This window comes from Gymnogyps californianus, chromosome 1 (genome assembly GCF_018139145.2).
Source record: "Gymnogyps californianus isolate 813 chromosome 1, ASM1813914v2, whole genome shotgun sequence".
NCBI classification, from domain to species: domain Eukaryota; kingdom Metazoa; phylum Chordata; class Aves; order Accipitriformes; family Cathartidae; genus Gymnogyps; species Gymnogyps californianus.
This window is the reverse complement of record NC_059471.1, coordinates 83,248,117-83,275,965: the sequence shown is the minus strand read 5'-3', so window position 1 is coordinate 83,275,965 and position 27,849 is coordinate 83,248,117. Positions and strand designations below refer to the sequence as shown.

General features: G+C 42.4%; 1 protein-coding gene across 1 annotated transcript in view; it reads left to right on the top strand.

Annotated features, from left to right (window-relative positions):
* GEMIN8 (gem nuclear organelle associated protein 8) overlaps positions 1 to 23,694 on the top strand; it is a 37,915-nt gene extending 14,221 nt beyond the window's left edge. Inside the window, exons 5-6 of the mRNA XM_050891592.1 lie at positions 12,135 to 12,381; positions 23,592 to 23,694. Of these exons, the coding sequence (XP_050747549.1) occupies positions 12,135 to 12,381; positions 23,592 to 23,694 (350 nt within the window). The remainder of the gene's footprint in view (positions 1 to 12,134; positions 12,382 to 23,591) is intronic.
* The last annotated feature ends 4,155 nt before the right edge of the window (positions 23,695 to 27,849 follow it).

Genomic DNA, 27,849 nt, shown 5'->3' with positions numbered 1-27,849 from the left:
TATTATCCCTAAGTTACTCATGAGTCAGTAAGAGAAGTCTGGTAATCTTGTATTGTTGCTGCTCTTCGTAAATCAGTGCTCTGGAAAAATTCCTTCTGACTGGACTTGTCTTGAGGATATGAGAATAAGATGTGCAGGACAGAGACAGAGTATTGCTCCTCTCAGCTGCCCTATCCCTCACCATCTGTGTGCTAGATCTGCTTTTGATAGCTGTTTCTTGATAGTTGCTGGTCTCAGAAGGGTTCCGTGGAAACAGGTCAGTAGCTTGCTGTGATGGATTAGCTATTGGAACTTTCTCTTTACAAAGAAAATACCTACAGTAATTCAGTTTAGGTCAGACAAGCAGAGTGTCAGTGCTTGTTTTGTGTCCGTGCGGTTTCCAAGGCTTGAAGGCATTGCTGTGACGTACCTGGGCTCTGCAAAGCTTTGGCCAAGAACCACCAGACGGACCCCAGGGCTGAGAGGCCACATGTGGAACAAGGAATCCTTCCCTGATCCTGTTGTAAGAGCAAAAATAGCGTTCAGAATGCTGTTATGGAAGATTGCTTCACATGGGAACAGTTTGGTGTGGGAAGACGCAGACACTACTTACACTCAGAACTGGTGCTAGTAATTTTTTGAAGGCAGGTCTGCCTGCTTGCTTATGCCATTAGCATCTGCAGCTGCTCTGAGTGGCTCCTCTAGTCTTCTCTTCATTCTTTGTCCCTGCAGGGGAGCCTGTGAAAGCAGCTGCAGCTGCTGTGGAAAAGAGCAGATGAGACCATGCTGACAGACACAGCTGTAGGGAAAAGTGGCCTAAAAGCTGCTCTATGCTAATCACTTGACTTGGGCAGTCTGTCTTCACAGTTTATGCACTTTTCCATTTCCCCTAAAATTCCTCGATTACTGGTTCCATCTAGGTGCCACATGCAGCATTTCTGGATCTCTAAATGATTTTACTTAGGAGAGAGCTCTGTCTCAGTTCTGTGCTGATAAATCTGAATTCATCCGCCTTTAGCATGATACTTTCAACCTTGTAAGTGGACAATGACAGTGTGGGCTATGAATTAAGTGTTTTCTAACACAACCTTTTTTGTATGTACCCTGGGGGAACTGTTGCTGTAGCAAGAATGTTTAAAGTGTCAGGGTGTACAGCACTGGAGTAATTGTGAAAAGCAAATGTCGAAGACCAAGGTGGAAATGGATGTAATGATGTTGTGTGCTTTCTGTGCTCTTTATCTACAAAATCTGCTCAGAATCTACAACAGAGTATGGCAGCAAAATATCTCAAGTGTTACACGTTTTGGGTCTCTCTGTTATAAAGCAGACTTCTTGTACAGATTTGCTTGGAGACACGTAATTTACCCCTGCTAATTTTAGTGGGGTGTTGTTAATGCCGAGACTTCAGAGGCACTATTTGCTTTTCAACATCTCTCACTGTGCCTCAGTTTTATAAGAAGCATCCAGATGGTATTCACGTCCATCGTCATGAGGGAAATGTGGGTGCTGCGGAGGCAGAAACTGAGAGTTCAGAGACTTCCATCTGCCTGGGTCTTCTCAAAACTCATTTCCTTGCATGCTGAAAATCAAGTGAGAGAGACAGACAGAGGCTGTTAGGCTACCCATCTCAGGCTTGGGTGGCCTTTACAGACTTCCATCATGACCTTGGACATGCCATTTGGGACTAGATCCCCAAAAGCTTTCAACATAGGTGGAATTTAGAAACAGATAACCAAAATAATAATCTTTCTGTTCCAACCGTGCCTTCCAGGAAGAAGGGAGCTAGTCATTTATACCCAAAGGATGATGCATCTAAAACCCCAAGGTGCAAGGGAAAATTGTCACTCTCATCTTCTCCAGTGGCTGGTTTGAGCACCTGTCCCACCTTGTGATGTGATCTGCTGTGAAGCCCATTCCAAGGAATCTAAAGCACCTCCTGCTCCAGGAATTTGTGTCCATTTTCTTTTTATTTGGACCTGTAATACAGGGGTGATAGCACTTCCCTGTCAGGAAAACAGAGAAGGCTGATATGACAACACATCAAGGAACAGTTGTGCTGCAGCCATATGAAATACTCAGTACAGATTGATCCAGCTGTTAATCAGTGTTACAATTGTTATTGGCCTCCAAAGTACCCAAACCTGTTTATCCGGATATCAGAGCTTCCCCCGTCTAAGTTGTCAGAACACTGCTGTGCAGTACACTGAAATCATGGAGGCAATGTAAAATGAAGAATAAATCTTAAATGGATATTTGTACTGAAATTAGGTTTGTACTGAAATAAATAACATGGGTGTTATACTATTGATTGTTATTGTTCCCATTTAGCTGAATAAGAATCTCCTGAGTTTAATTTCATTTGTAGTTGCTGAAGCGGTGGTTATCGCTTCAAAAGTCAGCTCTGTATTCACAAAGAGTGGAGAAACTTTGCCAAGGAGGGTAGGTCTCCAAAGAGCATGCTGGGCCTCAATTTTAATATGGTTGTTCAAATACTAACAAGCCAATGCTGCTGTTTTCTCAGTCTGCACAAGCCTTGCAGAGCACCTTCATTTCTAGGAGGTCTGCAATTTCTGATGTGGTTGCTGAGCAGAAGGGTTGGAAGACTCACTTTAAAATTCATCAGTTGTCATTGCTTCAGGATTTTTGGCCACTGGTATGGTGGGAAGGAGGCTGAAAAATGATAGAGAGTCCAGACTATGGAGACTGCATCATGTGTGACATGTTGGTGGAGGAGGTGTTGAGGTGGTAGATGGCAGAGCATCTGGCTAGCTTTGGAGGTGTGCAGGAAGAAGTATCTGCCTTTTTCTGATCTCTCCATTTCCCAGTAGGTAAAGCTGGTGATATGTAGTTATTTGCATTCCCTGCTTTTGCGTTCTTCCCTTGGTATTAGTTACTGACCTCTGTCGTGAACAGGCTGTCAGGCTAGATGGGCTTTTAGTCTGATGGCTCTCCTCATGCAAAGTCTTCTCTTCATCAAGTCACTTAAACACTTCCTTCACGTGTGAATTGCCCCATCGAAGTGACAGAAGGGAGACATGGAGCTCCCACTTGCAAAGAAGTACAGCTTAACTTTCTGAAGGGCTGGATGCCAGCTGCCTTTTTAAAAGGAGAGGTGCCCAGGCTTCTACTCCAGCAACAAACTCGAATTAATTCTAGTGTCAAACATTTCCCTTTTGCGGAACATACGATAGATGCACATCTGCAGGTTTTCTCTGGCACATTTTCCCAATGTTTTTTGTTGTGTTTTTAAAACTGGGCATAGCAATTATCCTCTTGTATTTAAGTATATTTCATTTGATTTACTAGAAAGCTGAAATGAGCAATGAGAAGCTCAGAAGGTCAGAGGTAAACTAAGTTTCCGGAGCTACCCCTCAGCCCTTTCTTTCACAAGTTGTGATATGTTTTGCTGATTCCTTTAGTTTGACCCTCTTTCCAGATGTCTCTTTCAAAATGATTGGTCAGGCAGCACACTGTAATTTACTAACAGCATGGAAAAAATGCATATTTACTTGCTGAAATTAATTTTGTCTGGATCAGAGATTGTTATTTAATCCTGCATGTCTGCAGTAATACTAAATTATGGACCTGCCAGTTAACTGAAAGGTCAGTTCATAGTCTGAGTATGCTTCCTTTCAGAAAATCAGTGACATGGTTACAGGTTGCTCTCAAAAAAACCTGTTTTTCAGATGTTTTTGGTAAAGTAGCAGATTTCCTTGCATATATATTACTGAGTTGCTTTCTCATATCATACAATAAACCAGATTTGAATTCAGCAGTGTAGTCTGTGGCTGGAGTCAAGAAAGAAGTTTCAATGTAAAGTTCGAATGTGCAAGTTTCATTTAGAAGACTGACACAGGCTACTTCCTTTTTTTTTTCCTGAAAGAACCAAACTTCCAGTATTATTTAGCTGTCTGGCACTCTGTACATCATGGAACGCTTTCTTCCAAGTGCGTGTGCTTCATTTCTATTCAGGGCACATGTAAAAAATGATTGTGAAACTCATGTTTCTTCAATGTACTGGTTTGCTTTTAAAGAAGCACTTTTAAATTTGAACATTTCCATGTTCAGTCTCCTCTGACTGTGCCATAAATGTATGTGTATATACGGGTACAGTTATATATAGATTTAAGTAATCCTTCTGTTTACTCTAGCACTGGTGTCTTTGTCTGGCATCAGCATTGTTGCCATCAGTGACAGATTGGAGTTGTTTTGGGGGATGGGAGTGCAGAGTCAGCTGGTCTGTATTTAATCTTATTGCTGTGGACTTCATCCTTGCTAGAAGCAGCTGCCAGTCCCTGATCCTGTACTGATTTCTAAGCAGTGGTAGGTCAGCAACTTCCTGGCTGTTTAATTCTGTCAGATGGCACAAGCACACAGTCTGGACACCTTGGTGTCTCTGGTGTGATACAGATCCCTGGTTACACTGGGCTTGCCTGCGTGTTTTCTATCCTAGATGCACATATACCTGATTATGAATTACACTTAGAGCGTTCAAGTTTCTAGAGCGGGCTTTCACTTGAGGTTCCACTAGGCTAGCTTGTTGCTTCATGTTTATGGGGTTTGGTTGTTTCAGTTCATTTTCTGGTTGAGGTAACAATATCCCTTCTTAAGAGTTTCATTGTGGCAGGTAATAGAAGAAAATAAAAGAAAGGTGATTTGTTGTTTAGCTGGGCAGTAACCAGTGTAGCCTACTGCTAGTATAAACATGGGCATGAAGGCTTGTATTGTTTCCATCTAGGATCTTTGACAGTTTGTTTTGGAGACCACAAGACAACCCTTCTTGGTTTTTAATCCTATTTCTGAAACAGAAATCGGCTTCTTTATTATCCAGTTAACTGTGTAACTTTCTGCCAGTTACTTTACCCACAGATTTCAAGATGATGTGAGATAATTAATTCTTTAAAACTCTCTGTCAGGTAGGAAAGTATTAGATTCATTTTACAGATTCATTACAGTGAGCCATGTGGTTAATTAACTTGAGAGTGATACATACCACCCAGTAGCAAACCTGGAAGTGGAACACCTTGGTTCTAACCTTACTTCCTGGCTTTCGATTCATTTTGATTTCAAAGGTAGTTTCTCTTTGCTTGCTGTCTTGGTAAGTAATTTTGCCCTGTTTCTACAGAGCTGTCCTCTTCAGAAGGTGTAGAAAATTTGTGTTATAGTGAAAGAGAAGGTATCAAACTGAGTACTTCAGATTTGCAAAATCTGTTTGCTGTCTGCTTAGACAGCCTGTTGCAACTGCATCTTTCTTAGGGAGCACATTTTCTTGCCGTAGACTATTTCCTGCTTTTACCAATAGGTTTTCAGTCAGACTGTGCTTCGATGAACACATCTCAGTGCCTGTGCTGGTTTTGGCTGGGATAGAGTTAATTTTCTTCACAGGAGCTAGTATGGGGCTATGTTTTGGATTTGTGCTGGAAACAGTGTTGATAACACAGGGATGTTTTCCTTACTGCTGAGCAGTGCTTACACAGAGTCAAGGCCTTTTCTGCTTCTCACCCCACCCCACCAGCAAGGAGGCTGGGGGTGCACAAGAAGCTGGGAGGGGACACAGCGAGGACAGCTGACCCCAACTGACCAAAGGGATATTCCATACCATATGACGTCATGCTCAGCATACAAAGCTGGGGGAAGAAGGAGGAAGGGGGGGGACGTTCGGAGTGATGGTGTTTGTCTTCCCAAGTAACCATTATGCATGATGGAGCCCTGCTTTCCTGGAGATGGCTGAACACCTGCCTGCCGATGGGAAGTGGTGAATGAATTCCTTGTTTTGCTTTGCTTGCATGCGTGGCTTTTGCTTTACCTGTTAAACTGTCTTTATCTCAACCCACAAGTTCTCTCATTTTTACTCTTCCAATTCTCTCCCCCATCCCACTGGGGGGGCGTGAGCGAGCGGCTGCGTGGTGCTTAGTTGCTAGCTGGGGTTAAACCACAACAGTGCCAAAGCAACATTAAGCAATTTTTCTTCCTAGCCATTCACTCCTGCTCCAGTGCTGCCCCTTTGGTTCAGCCTGTGTGGTGCCAAGACACTGAACTGTACCAGGATTAAATATAACTTGTTGGGGTTGGGTTTGGTTTTTTCTGTAGGATTTGTTGTGTGGCCCCTTAGATAATTGTACTGGCATCCTTGAGGGGCCCGGGAGCTGGAGCATGCAGCTAAGGGAGAAGGAGGGGAGCAGAAACTGCATAAGCTGGTTTTGTAGCTGAGGAAAGAAAAATGTCCGTGGAACCATGGTTTCAGACTGCCACAAGCTTGCCAAAGAATCACATCTGCTCTTACTTCAAAGCCTGTAACAGAACATTTTCTTGAGAATATTGCATTGCTTGTAGATATATGTGGTGAAATACTCAATTTCTTTTAACTCATTCCCTCCTCAACTAGCAGATGGAAAACTTGTCAGTGTAGATACTTGGGGTTTTAATACCTTCAGCATTTTTGGTAGTTCTCTTTCATGGTGGTTGTGACTCTGGTGACTGAGAGCTTATCATTGCAGGCAATTACTCCCCCAAAAAGTCACTTTTATTCCAAATTAGTGTTTTCAAGCCAGCTGCAGTATTTGATTTTTCTGCATAGGTTAGAATGCTGGCATAGTAAGACACGGCCTAGCTGTCTTCACTTCTTTGAAGATGAGACTTCTCCTGTTAAAAATGGGAAGGGGGACGTTACAATGTGTCATCTGTAATCCTTTTGTTACATTTTTTGCAAGCACAAGGTTTTAAATTTAAGGAGAAGTTTAAACGTAAGTCTGTTTCCCCCAAGCCAATTTACAGCTAGAATGAGGCTGTTCATTCCACTATAAAATCATCACTCTCTTCTTTCAGTATGTTTCCACAATTTCTGTAAGTTGCTTAGTGTTCCAAACTAACCCTCCAGCAAGCGAGACCATGCTGTTTTCAGCAACCCAGAATATTTTATCTTTACAGATGTGGGGGTAAGTAACAATTGTTTGTATCTCACAGGCTCCCACTGATCGAAACTCTTGTCCTGCAAAGCTTTGCACTTGATAAAGAGTAATGCTTGGGATGTCAGCCCTCTGGAAATCCAGAGCTCTGTAGCGCTCTGTAGAAATTAAACTCCTTGAATATCCTGTTTACAAATCCTCAGATTTAAATCCTTATTTTGTTGGAATTTCTTTAGGCAAAGATTTTGGTCTTCCCTATGGTATGCCTGGTTCATGCTAGTATGGGTATAATAAAATGGTCTGATGCTATCACTTCAGAAAAACTCATATGTAAGTTTATGGTAAAGGTACGTAGCTTTTCTAGGGAGATGAAGAAGCTGGCATTTTGCATTGAGAAGCCTGTGTGGGCAGAACATTTAACACAGCAGATAGGCTTGTAGGAAGTGGCATTCAAAGAGAGAACTAGGAGGTTTTAATCAGTAGAAATGGGTAGTGTTTTTAACTCTGTTAGTGTGGGCTGCTCAAGATCAGCTCAGGTAGCATTTAAGACAAGATGAGAAAGCTCAGAAAGTGCGCATGCAGTAGTAACAGAAAATCATTCATCATTTGAAATAAGCAAATACGTGAACAGGGGTATAGGTCAGTCTGAAATCACGGAAAAGAAAAAACAGATCAAGGCTGGGGAAAGTGCAATATTTCCTTGAAGAATAATGTGCTAACTAAGCAAGAAACCAAAAGTCAGTAAAGGCCATTTGACACTTATGAGGAGCAAGCCCTTGGTTTCTTGCCATAACTACCATCGGGTGGGGCAGAACATGGCAGATGACAGTGTGCACCTAGAGAACTGTGGAGAAGGCTGCCTGTGTAAGAAACATCGTCAGATTGCGTATGATCACTGGCTACACTGAGCTAAGGGTTGGATGTATAAATATTAAGAGCTAAAAATGGTACAAGAACCACACAATTCTAGGTATGAATCTTTCATTAAAAATCCAACATAGATAATTACCCTCCCTACTTTAATCTCCTTTTAATGTTGAAAAGTCTCTCCATGGAAACTTCTCTCCAAATAAGAGAATTTATTTGGGTTTTGGTTTTGAGGTTGTTTTTTTCCTTGTTTTGTTTGTTGTTTTTTTTCTTTTAATAAGAAAAGGATGAATTCCAGAGAGGAATTTTTTTTTATTACTACTTAAGCTTCTCAAAGGATATTACAAAGAAAGAAGAGCAAAGTGGATCAAACTTATAGAAAGCATATGACGTTTTCCTTTTTATAAAATAAGAGAAACAAGACATCTGAGTTTCTAAGGGCCTATGGGGAAAATAGGTTACGTCTTGAAGGGCTTAGGTCATAGTTTTGCTGAAAGTATGTAAGAGGGCGTTTGTGTGTATATGAAGCCCCAAATGCAGTGAATAGCTAAGATACTAGTTACTGTTTATCCTGCTTTTGGCAGTTGCTGAGGATGGAGGTAGTTGTCTATATTTGTTCACTTTTCTTTTCAGCTAGTATACCCCAGATTAAAAGTCATCCATAAAAGGTGGGAGGGGGAGAGGGCAGAACAACAAGCCAAAACTTTCTTTCAAAAGGTCTGGAATAACTGATGATGTCCCAGGATGCAGTATGCGTTCGGTAGAGATCTCAGTATTCCTTAAATATGAAGAAAAAAGGCTGTTTACTGTGTTTGGAAAAAGATGTCTCAACTGGTTTTGGCCAGGTAATGATGACTTCCCAGCAGAGCTGGACTTAGTAGGAATAAGTTAATTCTGAAAAGAGCTTCAAGAGAGGAAGAGCATCTTTGGGAAGAAATGGAACTGACCAATTAGGAAAATGCCAGCAATGCTTTTCCTTTGTGCAGGAACCAACCACCACTGCAGCTGCCTGCCTGCCTGCCTTGTGAACATTTGCAAAATACAGTTCCATGATTGGGGGAAGCTTGCCAGTAGTTGAAGCTGAATGCTGTAAAAGAAAGCACATTTATTTTAGTCTGTGTGAAGTGGAAGGAGGAACTACTTAGAATTGTGTAAAAAAATTATTTGTTTCACATTTATAACGTGGCAGCACAATGACTTACAAATTTGGAGTGTGAAACTGATTTGAGAATGAGCTGGGGGCTTCATTGCTACAGGCTGAGAATTAGTGTTTTAATAAACCTTGCTACCAAATTCATGGATGAATAGTTGGTGCTTGCTTCAGAGAAATTCTGGTTGCCTCTATAGGTTTAGGGCTATAGACAGTTTATAATTTTGTTTGTTTGTTTTTTCCATTGTCAGGTGCTTGTTGTCATCTTCTTGGTGAAGAGGTAGTTGCACATTTAGCTCAAGTTGCATTGCTTTGTATTGTATTTAAAGTAAATTTTGAGGTAATGGAAAGAACCCAGACTGCTGGAAATAAGAGCAGTTCTACTTCCCAGCCCCTGCCCCAACAAAGAAAGTTGAGTGTGCATCTCAACAGGACAAAACTTTCTCTACTGTCATCTATTTCTTATCTCTATGTTTGGCTGGAAATACTGCTTTTGGAAAATCAGTAGTTTACATACGCATTTAGTTCCATGGCTTGTCTTTCCTTGATTGTCCATGACAGCAAATAGTGCTATCACTGATGGTGGAGTTTGTCATGGTAGTATCTCTCCACAAATAACTGATTTGAAACTGCAACATACTCCACACAGCTACAGTGGTATTAGCAGCAACAGCTGCCGTGTTCTGTGCTCAAATTCAGCCTTTGGTACAAAAAACTGCAGGTCCCTGCAGCAGATTTCTGTCCCCAGCCTCTGCCTGGACTCTGTAGACCTGATTTACATGTCTGAGATTCTGTAATAGAGTCACTCTGGGAATTTTTTAACCAGTAGCTATGGAATAGTAAAAGTCAGGTTAGAAAGTTAAGGGCAGTACATCTGATTAGTGTAAAGTAAAACATATACTCCAGACATTTGTTAGGTAATTTTGAGAATAGAATTTAAATTGGTATTATTATTTTGATTGTTAACGTTAGGATATGCGGGTTTATGAACTACTCTGTGCTACAAAATGGAGATTGATGCACACTAAACTGTAATCCACTCATCCATCATAAAGCTTCTGCTAGAGACCCATTTTATTTCCAAACAGAAGAATTCATTATCTATCTCCAGAGAAATTAATTTTTCTTAAGTGTTATTGTGTGCAATGAGCTATCAGAGAGCATTCTACTGCAAGCAAGCGAGGAAGCAGCTGTCTTCAGCATGCAGCTATGGAACTAATGAATAAAAAAATTCTATGGGCAATGCAGAAGTACAAGGAATTATCTTTGTGGCCCAAGAGAGTCAACAAATACAGGTTCAATTCATTGCCCTGCCAGAGTTTTGCTGTGTAACCTACAGTGGAAACATTGGTTTTCCAGCATAGATTTTTGTTTTCTGTCTAACACTATTCAGTGTAATTTGCATCAAGTTCATGCTTAAAAGCATGTTACCTAGTTGTGGGCGGTCTGGTGTTCCAGGAAGTCTGTTTCAATGGGATATAAGTGACCTGTGTAGTCACAGCCTGGGTGCTATAGCCTGTCCTCATAGTGCTGGGCCCTCTGTAGGCAATGTTAGTTCTTTTAATTCAGACCTTCTGGTTAAAATGGCCTGACATCAAACAAATCTGACTCTTCCAAAAACACGTATGGACTCTAATGTATGTTTCCTCATGAATTCTGGCAGTGCAGCCCACTTCAGGGGTGTGCCCTTAAAGCAAAAGCACAGAAAGTGAAACGGCTCTCTGGAATAGATCGCTAATAACCCCTCAAGCCCACCTGCCCTTTGACTACCAACACAAAACTGTGGATGGTGTTTGAAATGACGGGACAAAAGCTTTCTGTGTCCCTGTCAGAAAAACAGATGCCAAAATTGAAGTTTCTGATTATACTGTTTAAAATAATCTATTTTCTGTGAATGAGGTACAGGAGATAATTCATTTAGGAAGGCTAACAGACAGTCAGTTGGCTGCTCTGTACAGTACTTTCCAGTGTAAAAATAAACTGCAGATGTTTGACACAGATATGTCAGGATACTTTGGGTTAGGGTTTGCAGATGTCATGTGTTTTGTGGAAGCTAAATCTCTTTGTTAGGAGAAGGAGGGAAGAGGTACATGGCACCGAACGCTGAGAAGCATGTCCTGTATGTGACTAATACATCCTGACCTGTGGACACTCTGTCCCTTTTGATGTTTACAAAAAAAAAAAAAAAAAAAAGTGCTGTCATTAGTAGTGAACTGTTTCTGTCATGCAGTTTTGAAAACGGTCATTTGTTATTGGTAGACAAAGGAGTTCAACTGCCAGGTGATTTTCTTCATCTTGTAGAAATGTCCCAATAAGAGGGGAGTCTTGTATAGTGCTTTGCTGTTTTAACTGTACAGAGCATTATTTGTTCCATCAGAGCAGCACCCAGGAAGTGGAGGTAAGTTTGGGCATGCAAAATCAAATTCTTGCTTCCTGATTGGGCTTACCAAAGAGGATTTTTGATGACAGATTGGTCCAATGTTTCAGCTCTCTGAACTGTTTTAAATCCTCTTTAAAAGACGTGGTGCAGGGATTTATGTTGGGTGCTGTTTTGGTTTGTCTTCAAAGCAATAGCAGTAAGGCTATTGGATGAGGTTGGATAGTTTATCTAAACACAATGCTTACAGCTGTGTTTCATTGGATGCACTTAATGGCAGATGCTTACATGACAGACCAATTTGTTCATTTTCATAGAGTAGTAAATGATTACATTTTCTCTTGGCTATGGTTCAGCTGAAGTTCCATTGTCCTGTGCATTGTTTCCTTATCTCAGCTGCTAAGTCATTACTTTGGAAACAACTCTCTTGTTTGGCTGGGGTTTTTTGTGGGAGGGGGTGGTGGGGTGTTGTGGGTTTTGTTTTTTTTTCTTTTCAGGGCATGTGTATGTTGGGGAGAAAAGAAGCAATGTTGATTTTTACTCGTTATTACTAACACAGAGGTTTTCTACAGTTTTAGGATTCAATTCCAGGATCTTCTTCCTTTCTCCCCACTTCTTCCAGCCTGGCTTTATCATGATCTTTAGTAGGAATTTGTCATTATGCATAATGAGCACAGCAGGACAAGTAACGTGCAATTTGTTTTGTGAGTTGCAGAAGCTGGCTGCACCCCGGAATGTGTGGATCTCAGCCTCTAGACCCAGCACAAATTTGAATATGTAATATTTTAAAAGTTAAAATAAAATGTGATTGGTTTACAGCTCAGTAATTTACATCTCTTGTGGTTTATTTGTCTAGGGAGACAGCAGCAGCTGGAAGCTGAGCACCAGTACGTGGAGGCTGATCAAGACCTTCACAAAAGGACGGGGCGTTCTGTGCAGCCGCCTGCAGAAAGACCTGGGGAGAGGCGAATGGCAGAAATGAAGAAACTGTATGGTTCTGAAGCTGCCAAAATCCAGGCAATGGAGGCTGCCATGCAGCTTATCTTTGATAGAAACTGTGACAAAAAGCAGCCCAAATACTGGCCCATTATTCCCCTTAAGCTGTGAGTACCTGGACTGTGCTCTGACCTGGCACAGAGCTGTGGGGACAGGTGCCTCAGGTTGTGCTGCTGAAAGAACAAACTGCAAATTCTGGTTTTGGTTGGGCTTTGGGGCAGAGGCTGGCAAGGGCAGCATGTTTCTTTGCCCTGTGTTCCTTTTACACTGTCTGTCAGCGATGGGCACCGTCCATTCTACCTACATACAGTTGTCAAGTAGTAATAGGAGGGACAGTAATATCAAACCTGTCTAAAGTCATAGTTTCACTCATTTGATACCTGCCTGCATTGACCATGCTTGCAAGACACATAACAATGTCTGTACTTGGTGAACTGGGAAAACTTGAAGTGATGCGAAAAAGGAAAAGACTATACGAATTGTCTGCTCTTCCCATTTAGGAAATTGAGTGATCCCATTTTTTAGTCTTATTTAACATAGTAGCATTTGGATCCTGTTTAACACAGCACAGCCTGAAGTGTTATGTCTGCTAATCTTGGATGTTTTTGAGAACTGGGAGCCCACTGGGCAAGGTACAACATATCAAATTACTGTAGCCCAGCCATTTGAATTCTTTTTCAAAGGTTTATAATAAAGCAGGAAGTTTTTCTTCCAGACTGATACTTGTCTGGCAGGAGTTCGACTCTAAAGCAACATTATATAGAAAAATGTTTTAATGAAGGGGGTGGGGGGAGTGGGGGAGAAGCCTGATGTGGCCCTGTCTGTTAGAGATCTGTTTAGCAGAAGAGAAACTTAAGAGGACAAAGCACTCTTGGGGCCAGTGCCTACAGTAATTTTTGCCATTCTAATAAAAAGCATCTAATTGGTTTGAAGCTTTAAAGAAGACGTATTAGTTTGGTAGACTAAGGGTACATCTGTACGCTGTATATGGAGGTGTGGAAGCCATGTAGCCCTGAGGGCTATGTTTATTTTAGGTGCAGCTTTCCAATGCCCGCCTGCATGTTACATGCAGAAAGTTTAAACATAGGCAAGTTAGATGTGCCTCTGTGTGTACTCATCCATCTGCACAGGCTATTTGGCTCCACGTCACTCCTTACTTTTGGTCAGTTGTGCTTGCTTTACTAATAGCTGACCAGGCGGAGTGAGGCACACAAGTGATCTGTGTAAGAGAGGCAGAATTGGCCCCTCAGTACTGGTGACTCCTTAGAAAATGGTACCCTGAACACTTCCAAGGACTTCCTGTGAAGCACTGCTGCTACGTATCATTGTGTGCTGAAGGGCTGTAGTTTGTATTAAGCAGCATTTCCATGCCAGGGCAAAGGAACCTTATGCTGTTTTAATTGTGACGAATGTTCATGTGCCTTTCTGGCAACAGGGGAAGGTCACAACTAAAATTCTAACTTCAGTTTATGCCCAGTGTGTCTGGTGTATCTCTGTAGCATGTGTAGTTTGTTATACACACCAGCAGTTGCTGTGCCCTCTGCAGCAGCCAACTGCACCAAAGCAAGTCTGCAGCACAGTTTGGAATATCTTTGGTTTTACTAGTAGTTACTATGTTTTTTCAAAGCAGCATTTTCATTTCAGTTCCAGCTCCTTCACTTTAGATGTGATGAGATGGAGTTAAACTGAACACTGAAATTAAAAGCCTCCAGTCTCCAAGACTTATTACAGGTGTGTTTAATCTGAAAAACTTGTGTGAGACAGGAGAGGGAAAAGGATTATGAACAGTCCTGCATTTGTCTTCACTCTTGTTTTTGGTGGGTTTTGTCAGAAATTCAGTGTTTTGTTTGGGTTTCCTTTTGTTGACCAAATAAATTCTCTTCATAACACTTTGTAATTTTTTTTTTTTAATAAACAAACTTCCATACTTCAGCACTCCAGTTCTCAGATGCTAAAGCTTTCTTTTAGCTGCTGTATTGTTTAAGGAAGATTGAACTTAAAGCAAGGACAGCTTTAACATATTGAGAAGTATGAAGAGTGTTGACAGGACTTTCACAGGAATGCCAGTCACTACCACACACGCATGGTATGGTACAAAATGAATGGGAGGGCTGTTGCATCTGCTGGGGGAAAACCCTGTCCCAGATTAATGTGGATAGATCTCTCTGTTCCTATTTGAAATGTTTCCAGTGTGGTGATGGTGTCTCCTCTGTGCAGTTCAGTACAGAAGAAAGAAAGGATGGGTAGGACTGGGCTGTTCTTACTTTTCAACCCAGTTCCCAGTTCTTGCTGTGGTTGTTTCTGCATCCAACTGGTTCTGTTAGCAGAAGCAGAAATTCTGGTCTCCGAAAGTATTTGTATAGACCTCATACAAGACAAACATTGAATTCCTTTCCTACTTCATATAAAACATACAAGAAATTTCCTTGCCTTTGCTTCTTTTAACTATTTCTAAGAGGGTTTAATATGCTTCATGAGGTTGGAAGTAGAGAGAACTGGATGAAATGTTCCCTAGGAACTATGTACTAAGGCCTGAAAGGGAGGAATACACTACTGCAGACTTAGAGTTGCTGCCAAATAATCTCTATACTGCTCCTGAACTTCAGGGGATGAGCTGTTGCTGGTAGTTGGCCAGATGTCCCATTTTGCTGGTAGTTCAGTGGAACTTGGAGATTTTGTGTTGCAGTTCTTTTACTCCATCTCCCATGTCATTTTACATTTATAAGAAATATCTCACATAAAAACATGTGATCATGGAAGCAATGCAACCGCAAATCAAAAATACCTGTTCAGTCAGAATGTCTGTAACATTCGCCTTTCTTGCACATATGTATTTTGCTGCAATCCTCAATCATGGGACTGTGTACACTTCCCCCCCCCCCCCCCCCCCCCCCCCCCCCCCCCCCCCCCCCCCCCCCCCCCCCCCAATACAATGTTAGGCCAGCCTCTTGACTAGAACATAACTGTGATGCCGCAGATCTGATTCTTCCTTGTCCAGAACGTTGCACCTTCGCTTCCGGTTACGCCAACTGCTTGTACAGTCCTGCCCAAAGGGAATTCTTCACTTGCTGGTGGTGCTGTTTCTCATGAGCTTTTCCCAGCTCCAGTAGAAGGAATTACACCCTGAAGTCGCAAGTACCAGTTGTCATATAAACAATTAATCTTAATTTCAGAAACTGGTTTCCTTATTTGCTACATGCAAATATGCAAATCAGCCTCAGCTTCAGAAGAGTTTGTGATTTGTTGAAGATGCTTTGAAGATTGGAGAAAAATGGTAATAGGTCTTTTCTACTGAAAGCATTCTTAAAAGAAATTAAAAAACCCTTTCAGAACTGGCACAGTATAAATTTAACATACAAATGAAGCAATGACCTCTATGTTTCCTACCGAAAGAAAAACTGCTTACTCTTATGCATTGGTGACATTGTCAAGAACACTCGTCCTTTTAGAATTATTTCCCCATGAAGTAGCTGACAGTTTAGTATGCCTGTGTATACAGGCAAACTGAGAAGAGATTCAACAATTTTGATGAGCAAAACTTTTCTTTTAATCAACCTTATTGGTAAGTATTCGTCCTTTTTGATGGTAGTCTTATATAATGGCTAGCTGCAAACATCTCGTACTTAGAAAAAGCTTTAATAAAAAGAAACCTAAATTTCCGTAACAGCCTTTGTGAAGAATAAAAACATATATAATCCATATGGATTTGTTCACTCATGTCTTTTTCTCTTTGCAAAAGCTTCTCACTCATTCATTATATGAAATGTATTTCAAATATTGTCATCTTCATCTCTTGTTGCATTAATAGGAGTCCAACTCTTTGAATAGAAATTGAGAAAAGCAAGATACTTTGATTCAGCTGCTTAAATTTGGATTTTTAAGTATCATTTTTGGCATGCTGGTCTGAATATTGTGGCTGAAAGAATTACAGAGGAGCCAAGATTATTGTCCAAAATGTGAAATACAGTCTGTCAAAAGGGAACATCTAGAATGCTGTTTTCCTTCTGGTGTCTTAAAAGCGTAAGTTACTTGGGAATATACTATTTGATAAATAATATGTTCATGCTGTGACAAAATTCTGTCTTCATGTTTGTGTGCTAATTCGTCAACTGTCTAGCCTGTCTAATGTGCTCTGTTGTCTCCTGTGATCCTGCCTGGGTAGTCCAAAGGAAAGAAATTCTTACGGGCTTTATCCTAGGTAGAATAGCAGCCTGTGAGGGCGTCTCAGCCGCTTCTGAAGGGTGGTTATAGCCAGAGTATGAAGTTCAAGGCCTCGCATGCCTTCATATATTCTTACATAGCTGGAATTGCTGAGCTGGTACGCAGAGACGTGCAGTGGAGCTCTGGGTGGGTAGAGGATGGACCATGACATTGCTATTTGGGTATTCTCTTGGAGACCTGGCTATCGTAGCGGAAGAATTGTTTGGACTCATTCCATTCTTTGAAGTACGTGAACACATATGCATCAGCCTCAACTATTAATTTCAGCAGGGCAGGGGCAGCGCAGAAGTTTTGCTTGACCAAAAGTGGAGAAAGACTTGCTCGTCTTCGGCTTTGAGTGTGTAATCAAGATTCTCTGTGCATGGATTCTATTAATTACACAGTCACAGAAGGATTTTTTCCCCTTTAATCATGAATCTTTTCCTTCTAAGAAAGCAAGCAAACAGAGTAAGTGAGAACATACGTAGTTTTTGAAAATACTTTTCAGCCTAATGATGCCAATAGCACTGCTGGTTCCCTAAACTACACTGAGATCTTTTGCCTACAAAGCCTTCTGAAAAGCCAAAATACACAAAACTGCTATCCCCATGACTGTTGTTTACAGCCATCCCAAAGAAATACCTTTGTGGGGAGGAAGGGATAAGAAAAGTGGAAAGGACTGGTAGGACTTCAAAGTGGTCCTCCTTAATTTTTAGACTTTGTTTTAAATAAAAGCAACAGTTTACCAAAATCTGGGTTCAATAAACACGTGAGGCAAAAGTCTATCAGGGGCTGTTACAAATTAAGTTACACCACTGTCTTGGGATGTCCCTAAGCTGCACCTTACTGGAAGCTGGGAAGGGCTAAAAAAATACTGCTTTATTCATGGAATTTTCTTACACTGCCTTCTAGATAGCTGCCACTGGGTGATGGCATGAGAAGCTAACTAGACTTTTGATGTTTATAGTGATTTTTAGAGTCTTTCCACATGCTTATACTGAAGATCAAGATTGAAATATCAGTCCTGATGTTCAGCTTTCAGCTATTCCATGCATCCTTTTTCGTAGGTACAGAAATCACCCCCGTGGCTCAACTCCACCAAAGTTTACTGCCATCGAGGTCTGCCAGCAGCTCTTAATTGTGTGATCACTCCCTTACTGTAAGTCAAAAAGAGTCAAGCTGGAAGAGCCCTCCCGCTAAGCTGTTTAATGTAACCCAGTTTATTTGTCGTGAAAAGGATTAAGGGAAGCACTCACTTGTGCAATCGGATGAGCAGGTCTAGAGGTGGCAAACTCCACAGGCGTAAGCATTCATAAGGCAATGTTGCCACTGCTAGAAGAGAACGTATGAGCGCATTTTCATAGTACTCAGAGCCTTCAAGGATTTTTCCTGCTTTGGTATAAAAACAATCCTTTTGCGTTTCTTTCATAAGGCATGTTAGCCAGCTTTCTCTATTAGGAAACATCTAGAAAAGCGTGCATTTATTTTCCTTGCTGAACACAGAAGGTAACGCTCATTTTGGGCAAACCCACGGAAGGGTTTATTCCAAGATTTCTTATTATTTTTTTCATTGCTACTTTCTGTGTAAAAGTTAGTGTCTTGAGTTTGCAGGTTTGCAGACACTGTGCCAAGGAGCATACTTGCATGATTCAGGTTCATACCTTTTGCTTCGATGTGAACCGTAGCAGGAGTTAGAGACCCAAGATTCAGTCAGCCCTTTTGGTCTAGACATGTACAAGCATCCAGCAAGAAAAAGTCTGTGCCTTGTATTTCATTAATTTTGATTCTCACATAGCTATGTCTTATTCCCGTCCTTTGCACTGGACAGGAAAAGATCTCCTGGGTCATCATGTCTAGTTTTTGCTACCTCCGGCAACCACATCGTCTAATATATTTCAGAAACTAATTAGGCTCCACTTTAAAACAAATTCCATTTCCTGTCACTCCCACTTCTGCTAGTTAAGACTGCATGGCCCGTTTCTCACTTGCAAAGCGTAACAAAATATCAAGACTGCCACAAGTTTAAGTTGTCCTTTGTCAGAGAGCTCCAAAAATCTAAATGCAGGTACAGATTATGTATCTTGGGGTTTTTTGTATTAACTATGGTACTGTAATATCCTCCCTCTGGACAGAAGGAAAGGAGTTACTGTTGTGACAGAAGTAAATGCTTGAAGTATGTTTTTAAGAAATAATTCATCAAAGGCCACACTTCTGGTCTGTAGCATATTCCATGAAGTAGTTGAGTAATAATCGAAGGCTCCCATCCCACTATCCTCCTTTCATGCAAAGTGGTGAGGTTGAGCTAAAACTTCAGCCAGTTATGCTGCAGTGCACTCAAAACACAAAAGTTTGATGAGTTGCTCCAAACAGAATAATCCTTACATAACTGCAGAATGTAAATCTGAAATGGATTGTAAACCAAAAGCAATCAAAAAACTAATAGGCATTACATAATTACTACATTTGGGAAGATAGTAATATTTATGACTTTTGAACAATTTTCTATGTAACTGTTGATGAATTTAGGATTTCCAGTAATGCCAGTTCACCCTGCGCTAGAGACAAGAAAGTATTTGTTATACTGAGTCTTCCTGAGCATAACACGATGTTTTCATTTGTACTGCTCTGCCAGAGCTGTGTGTCAGCAGTGCCACAGCTGGTTTGTGGTCCTGTTTTAGTGTCACCGCCCTGGGTGTTCCAGGGGCGCACATGAAGTCCTTCCTTGGCACCTCCTCTGAGAAGTCCTGCAGCTGAGCAGCACTCACGGTGGCTGTTTTTCTCATTATATACCGGTCCTATGGTCTTCATTACGTTATCTTTTTTTGCTGGCCATTGAACTCAGAACATGCAAACTGTACTGCCCGTTTCGAGGCTTACTCTTGCTCTGAAAGCCATGATGCTGAGTGCATGGTATGTGTGACATGACTGGGTGCCATGGCAACAGGCCGTGATATCATAAATGCCAGATGATTAATTCATTTCAGGGACACACCAGAAAGAACAGCTGCATTGTGCTACAGAAAGTCCTTACTCCAGAACTGATCTCCTCTACCAACAAAGAAAATAGAGAAAATGACTGACAAAATAAGTGCTCAGTGCTTCCTCCTTTGCTTGTTCTGTTGAGCAGATCCCTCTTCAGGTCATCTACAGCTCCAGTGTGACAGCATAAACATGTATCTCCAGAGTGCAAAAGTGCTTCTGTAGAGAACTTTTAAAGGGATTAGTTATTTGCCCTTCACAAGTGTGTTTTACTATGCAGACCTGCTCTAGAAAAATGTCCTATACTTCCCTGTCAACAGCAGTTAAATCTTGTTTGGAAGGAGAAAAAGAGCTGCCTTACTGCAGTCTCTTCCCTTCAATAGCTCTTTTAGTCTAGCATTGTTACTTGCATTATTCAAGTCTAGAATCATAGCATGGTTTGGGTTGGAAGGGACCTTAAAGATCATCTAGTTCCAACCCCCCTGCCATGGGCAGGGACATCTTCCACTAGACCAGGTTGCTCAAAGCCCCATCCAACCTGGCCTTCAACACTTCCAGGGAGGGGCCATCCACAACCTCTCTGGGAAACCTGTTCCAGTGCCTCACCACCCTCACAGTGAAGAACTTCTTCCTTCCATCTAATCTGAATCTGCCCTCTTTCAGTTTAAAGCCATTACCCCTTGTCCTGTCACTACATGCCCTTGTAAGAAGTCCCTCTCCAGCTTTCTTGTAGGCCCCCTTTAGGTACTGGAAGGCCGCAATAAGGTATTCCCAGAGCCTTCTCCAGGCTGAACAACCTCAACTCTCTCAGCCTGTCTTCATAGGAGAGGTGCTCCAGCCCTGTGATCATCTTTGTGGCCCTCCTCTGGACTCGCTCCAACAGGTCCATGTCCTTCTTATGCTGGGGGCCCCAGAGCTGAACGCAGTACTCCAGGTGGGGTCTCAGGAGAGCGGAGTAGAGGGGCAGAATCACCTCCCTCGACCTGCTGGCCACGCTTCTTTTGACGCAGCCCAGGATACGGTTGGCTTTCTGGGCTGCAAGTGCACATTGCCGGCTCATGTTGAGCTTCTCGTCAACCAACACCCCCAAGTCCTTCTCCGCAGGGCTGCTCTCAATCCACTCATTGCCCAGCCTGTATTTGTGCTTGGGATTGCCCTGACCCATGTGCAGGACCTTGCACTTGGCCTTGTTGAACTTCATGAGTTTCGCATGGGCCCACCTCTCAAGCCTGTCAAGGTCCCTCTGGATGGCATCCCTTCCCTCCAGCATGTCGACCGCACCACAGAGCTTGGTGTCGTCAGCAAACTTGCTGAGAATGCACTCAATCCCACTGTCCATGTCACCAACAAAGATGTTAAACAGCACCAGTCCCAATACCGACCCCTGAGGAACACCACTCGTCCCTGCTGTCCACTTGGACATCGAGCCGTTGACCGCAACTCTTTGAGTGCGACCATCCAGCCAATTCTTTATCCACTGACTGGTCCATCTGTCAAATCCATGGTTCTCCAATTTAGAGACAAGGATGTTGTGCAGGAGAGTGTCAAAAGCTTTGAACAAGTCCAGGCAGATGACGTCAGTTGCTCTTCCCTTATTCATCAATGCTGTAACCCCGTCGTAGAAGGCCACCAAATTTGTCAGGCACGATTTGCCCTTAGTGGAGCCATGTTGGCTGTCACCAATCACCTCCTTATTTTCCATGTACCTTAGCATTGTTTCCAGGAGGATCCACTCCATGATCTTGCCAGGCACAGAGGTGAGACTGACTGGCCTGTAGTTCCCCAGGTCTTCCTTTTTTCCTTTTTAAAAATGGGGGTTATGTTTCCCCTTTTCCAGTCAGTGGGAACTTGCCTGGACTGCCATGACTTCTCAAGTATGATGGATAGTGGCTTAGCCACTTTTTCCACCAGTTCCCTCAGGACCCGCAGATGCATCTCATCAGGTCCCATGGACTTGTGCACCTTCAGGTTCCTTAGATGGTCTCAAACCTGATCTTCTATGGTGGGAGGTTCTTCATTCTCCCAGTCCCTGCCGTTGCCTTCTGTGACTTGGGCAGTGTGGCTGGAGCACTTGCCGGTGAAGACTGAGGCAAAAAAGTCATTGAGTACCTCAGCCTTCTCCATGTCCTGGGTAACCAGGTCTCCTGTTTCCCTCCGGAGAGGGCCCACATTTTCCCTAGTCTTCCTTTTATCACCCATGTAGCTATAGAAACTTTTCTTGTTGCCCTTGACATCCCTGGCCAGATTTAATTCTATCAGGGCTTTGGCTTTCCTAACCTGATCCCTGGCTGCTCGCACAGGGAGGCTACCTGTCCTACCTGTTCCTCCCAGGCTACCTGTCCTTGCTTCCACCCTCGGTAGGCTTCCTTTTTGTGTTTGAGTTTGTCCAGGAGCTCCTTGTCCATCCATGCAGGCCTCCCGGCGTTTTTGCCTGACTTCCTCTTTGTTGGGATGCATCTCTCCTGAGCTTGGAGGAGGTGATCCTTGAATATTAACCAGCTTTCTTGGGCCCCTCTTCCCTCCAGGGCTTTATCCCATGGTACCCTACATGTCTAGCAAAATGAAATCCGTTTCTACGGCATGGCTATGGCTAAAGGTTTTTTGTGGTAAATACATTGATAATAATTAACTGCACTAGTGGCTTGTGTTACATTGTGGAAACTGTCATTCCAGGCATAGCCTGCAGTGCAATAGTCCCTGTCAGCGTGACAGAATTATTCACTTCAGTCCAAGAAGATACTCCATCCTACTGGAATAAAACATACCAATAGTTTATATTGTTGAAACTTTAAAATACCATATTAAAAACTAGTAATTGAACAATTTTGTTTTGCTTGTTTAACTTCCTTCATGCCAGGCTTTTGAAGCGTGAAATGATGTAAAACCACTGTAATGCTAGAAAACATAGCGCAGAATCTCGAGTACAATGCAGATTTTTTTTCTATTAGGGTGCCCAAAATTATAATAATTGTGAAGGAAAAGTGTCAAAAAAATTGTGTTTGGTTTGTTGATTTTCCAATATTATTTTAATTTCCTGGTTTCCAGAAATAAAATTTGAGGGTTTTTTTTATACTTCTTAGCCAAGCAACCTTTACAATGTTGAACGGCTTAGCAGCCTCACTTTGCAGGGCTTGAAATAACATCTCAATGCATACTGAATGTAGGAAAAACGCCTACACTGCCTCTCCCACTGCTGCCATCCCCACAAAGCTACCTGGAATTAAATGGATATGCACTGTGATGCATTTGTCTGGCAATGTCCGTCATACTTTAGATCTCCAGGGATCCAGCCGAGCAGTTTCCAGGGTTTCTCTTACCTGAGTCATATTCAGTCCACCTATGCTCTCTTCTTGCTCCCTCATCTTCTTTTTCACAAAGGCTCCTACCTAGCTTGTATGCCTCCACCCCAACATGCTCTTCTGCAGCCTGATTCTGCTCTCTCAGCTCTCAGCTCCTACGCTTCTGTCCGCCTCCCACACGTAGGGCACGAAATGTTGCCTGGACACTCAGTAGCCAGCAGAGCAAATGAGAAGGACTAATCTAGATGAGCAGAAAAAGGTCAGTGCCTCTGGCACCATAAATGCTGAAAGCAGAAAGTGCCGAGACCCTTCCCACAGCATTGTCCCTGACCTGTTGGTGGCTGAGGGAAGATCACTCTCTCCTCTTTTCCTAATTAAACCACAGAACTTCCTCACTGCTGTGCAAGTGGTGGGAAGGGTGTCACTGCCAGTTCATATCTCCCCACTCTGGGTAGACTGCAGTCAATCACCCAGAGTAAATATCCCCACTTCTCTTAACTGCTGACCAAAGCCTTTCTAAAGTTGCAGTGCAATGAAACCACCACGATCCTGTTGAGCATCAGGGGAAGCTTTTGTAAGACTTTCCCCTAGCGGGAGGAACAATTCCTGGATACAGAGCCTGGACTTCACAATCCATCTGATTAATTTATAGTGTGTCTCAACAGTACGTCTCTGTCAACTCCATCTCTCCAACGGCAAGGCGTAACTGTAATTTAGGAGCTCAGCCATCTGAAAGACCAACCAGGCAACCATGATCTATTCCCACCCAGCAGATGAGGACGTTGCTAAGGCAGTTTCTCAATTTAAGAATGATTTCATCTCTTTTTCTCTCTTTTCAGCCCTCTTTGCCAGCTGGCATCCCGTTTTCTACTTTTCCAGCGGGCATTGCTTCAGCTCAGCGTGATCCTTCGGAGGGGGAGCAGTAGCCTATTTAGAGCTTAAAACACATAGAGATTTACTGGCTGGAACCCCAGAGAACAACCTAGCAAGAGGCTGATGAGGGCACTTAGCCAGATCATCTCCAAAACACTATTGTTAAAAGAACCTGATATGCATGTTAAGTAAACATCAAATATGCAAAACCCAGCACATGTAACATGCAGATAATAGCATAAGGTAATGGGCCCTATCTCCAAATAAGTAATAGCACTCTCATAACCACAGGCAGTTCCAGTATTTTCTGTTCACTTTCAATGTCCTCTGAATGGGTCATATCTATAATAGAATAAAACTCCCACAGGCTCTAGCAGGACTGGGATTTAGTGTTAAACCTTGGCTAAAACAAGGGGAAGAAATTTCTCTTGCACACAAACAGGCAAAAACTCCAGAATAAATGTGATCCAGGAAGCGATTATATAAAGGCGTTGATAATTTCATTTGCATATAAAATAATAACAACAAGAACGGAAGCTAAATTATCCCATATATACAGAAACCCTGGGTGTTCAGGATTGGCTATTCATTATTCTCTTGTCATATAAAGCAATTCAGTCTGCAGCTGCATTTCTCTCTTACAAATCCAATTCAATCAAGAGAACCGAAACATCATTAGCAAACCCACTGATTTATCCACCAGTAAAGTGCTGATACAGGCTTCTATTCCTGCTGCTAATAAATTCTTTACATAGCAGTGTTTGCTCTCTCTAGGGATCTCCCATTATTCTAATGGCTACATGTTTCTAACTTTACCACTGGTATTTTTAAGCCTGAAAATCTACAATAGTAGGGTGCAAAACCTGTGGGAGTCATAGGAAAGAAAAGACACAAGCCCAGAACATGTACCCAGTTGCCCCTGAGATGTGGCTACACATAACTGCAGGTGAAGCAGCACCTGGTGCCTTAAAAATTGCTGTAATAAGACTTTTTTTTTCTTTCTCAAATATAACCATTGTCTCCTGTTTTGCTCATCACTTCCTCTCCCCATTTCCCTCTGTGGGCTTGCCTCCAGAGCCTTGCCTCCCTCTCTGTACCTTTCCCGGGCTCCTGCTTGGTTTGTTGCCTTAACTGCCACCTTGCCGGGCTCGTTCACCTCTGCTCCGACCTCTCTTCTGCAGAAATGCAGCAGCTCTGAAGACCAGTGCCAGGTGTTGTCTCCTGTTCCTCCTGCACGTCGTCTACCACCAGGGTTCCGGGTGGTCGCCTCCGAGCTCATCACAGCATCATCCCATTGCTGCTTTCATATGCATGAGCCCTTACACACTATTTCAAGGCCTGGGTGCACACTTCTGCGTCCTTTTCAAGGTGGGCTCCAAACAGGGAAGGCCCAAGGGGTGTTAGAAGTGCCATTGCCTTTTGGGAATAATTTCCCAAGCTGCAGTTTCCGTAACTTCTTTAATGGTCCTGGGTCATTTTGTCTGCCAGGTTCATGTGATGTTTGGTTTGCCTGTGGCCCTTTCATCTTTTAAACACAAAGAAGTTATTTCCTTGGAATATGGGAGGCCAGAATTAATGTTCTAGGCTATTTGGCAGCTAAGAAACATTCGAGTTTGGCCCGAACTTAATTGAAAAAAAAAAAAAAAGGTACAAAAAGTAAGAATCCAAATCCACCTATGTCAGTAGCCCATGTTTAATATGGCTTTAATAAAAAGCTTTATTACATTCCTCTCTTGGAATGGTATTATTTTTCTACTAGCTGAACATGACATCCAAGGTAACAAGAATCAGATAACAAGAGTCTTAAAAAGAGATCTTTATTTAAAAAATACAGGCTCTCCAATCTATCTTATGTATGCTATAAATGAAAGATAAAATGATTACTATGTAAGATACTTGACACTTTATTTACTTTTTCATCTCTCCTAATTGGAGAATAGATATATATGGGTGACTAGTGTGTTCTGCTTTTTTATTTTTAATCATATGCTCATGCATTTGCAAAAATTCAGTGTCTGGACTGAAAAGAGAAGGAAAATGCTTATGTTTAGAATAGCTGTTTGGATTTTTTAAAGAAAAAAACCACCATGTTTATTAGTCTAGTGAATGAGATGTTAAACTAATCTTCCAAAACCAAGATTTAATATCAAACATCATCTCATTCATTGTTATTTTTCAAGTTCCTCAGTTGCATTCATCCTGGTTGGGCTTTCCTGGAGGGCTCTCATTCATCTGACCAGAGTGGCTTGTGCTTTTTTATTCCTGAATGTCACATCTGTGGCAGGTCTAATGCCTTTGGCTTTCCGTGAAGTCAGCAGGAGAGGAAGCGTTTCCATGATGCCAGCAGACCTGAAGCCACACCTTCCTTCCAAAACCACACCTCACAGGGCAGATGGAGGACATTGTGTCTTAGTCCCATTTCCATTATCTACCAGTGAAGAACCTGCAGGGTTGCACCAGCCCCTGTAGCTCCCACAGCCCAGTACACCCATCCTCTGCAGCGTGTTCACACTACGCTGCTGCACCGTTGGGCACGCCGAGCGAGTTACACTGCTGCTGAGTTACTGAGTCATTCCCATCTTTTCCCCAACACATTACCTTTTTTGCCACAAACCACAACTCTGAGTATAGCCATTTGCTAGAACTGGACTGTGCGAAGCATGAGGAGCAGTACAGGAGCAATAAAACGTAGTGTGTGCGGGGGGAGGGGGGGAAACCTCAACACAAAACCCAAACCAGCATTTTTAAATGTATATTGGTAGAATACTAAAGCTGGGTAGCCCATTATGAGAGAATTTAACTCAGCTTTATGATACAGTTTAAGTCTTAGGCACCATTCATGTTTACAGAGCAGAATTAAAACCTTCTGTAATATGTTACGAGCTTGTGCCTATTGACAGAAGTGAAAAAATGAGAACTAAAATGAAATCAGCTGGCTGTTACTCAGCCTCCACTGCCCAAGTGGATCAGGAAAAGTGTTCAAATGAGTCCTGCAATTTTCGTTCCCAGCTCTTTGAGTTTGATTTTTGGTTTGCAGAAAAAGGCACCTGAGACTGTTCTTAAACGCTCTCTGTGCCTGCCATCAAAGGAGTTTTCTACTTTGGAAAAAGAGAGTGAGCCTTGTCTCAAAATGTACTTTTGCCAGCAATTCTGTCCTGATTAGGCTGCCTTGGAGCACTTTCTTGGGTGAGTGCCATATTGAAGTTATTGGATGGCAGCCATGTGTTCAACACTTAAAGTCTATTCCCTTAATTTGCAACTCAACATAAAACTTAGGTTAAGTCTATTGATACCACTGGAGGGTGGGGCTAACGTACATATGTATGCAATTATTTTCAGGATATTGCAATGAGTACATATACGCTCCCACAGAAGTTGCTCTGAAGTTGAATACTAATGTTCCTGGGGTATGCATTTTGCCCCTGTCTGGTTTCTTCATTTGCAAATTACTCCACATTCAAATCTCCCCACTGGTACTAATGAAAATGTTGGATAATCCATACATTTGAGTCAGCTCCTCCTAAAGACACTAGGCTGACCTCTCCAGCCCACGCGATCCTAGCCCACAACAGGAACTTAGCAAAGCACTTCTGTAAATGTTTATATCCAAGCCTGCTAGACTGAACCCATCATCTCTGAACAAACTCAAGTGCATTGTTGAGCCTAAATGTTTTAGGATGAGGCATGCGGAAGAATGCCTTCACCATGATCATTTTATCGTGACTCGCAAAGCAGGAGGTAAGACTTTTCTGTCCCTCACTTGGAGAAAGGGTTGTCGGCATTTCTCATCCACATTTCACAGATCCATCGAGGAGGATGAAACGAGGTGGGCTGCACATGGAAGGAAAGGTTGTACCGACTTGTATTTTTTCTGTATAACAGGCATCCATTTTCAGAGATGTTAGTTTACTCTCTCACTCACAAGCTTTCCGCTCTGTACAATGCTTTATTGAGACCACCCACGCTCTTTCAGACCTCATATTATCTCCTACATGGTTCCCAACCAGGTGTGGGTTACCTACGTGGCAGGCAGAGAGAGAAAGGCACAGAAGCAAGTGTGTGTATCCAGAATCAAAACAGCTAATACCATTCTCTTCCCTCTGGTCTCCCCCCAGACCCTGATCTCTCATGGACACTCACAGAATATCCACACACATAACTGCAAATTACTGTGCTTAGGGTAAGGTCCCTCATGTAGAGCTAAGTGAAAGATGGTTCTTTAGT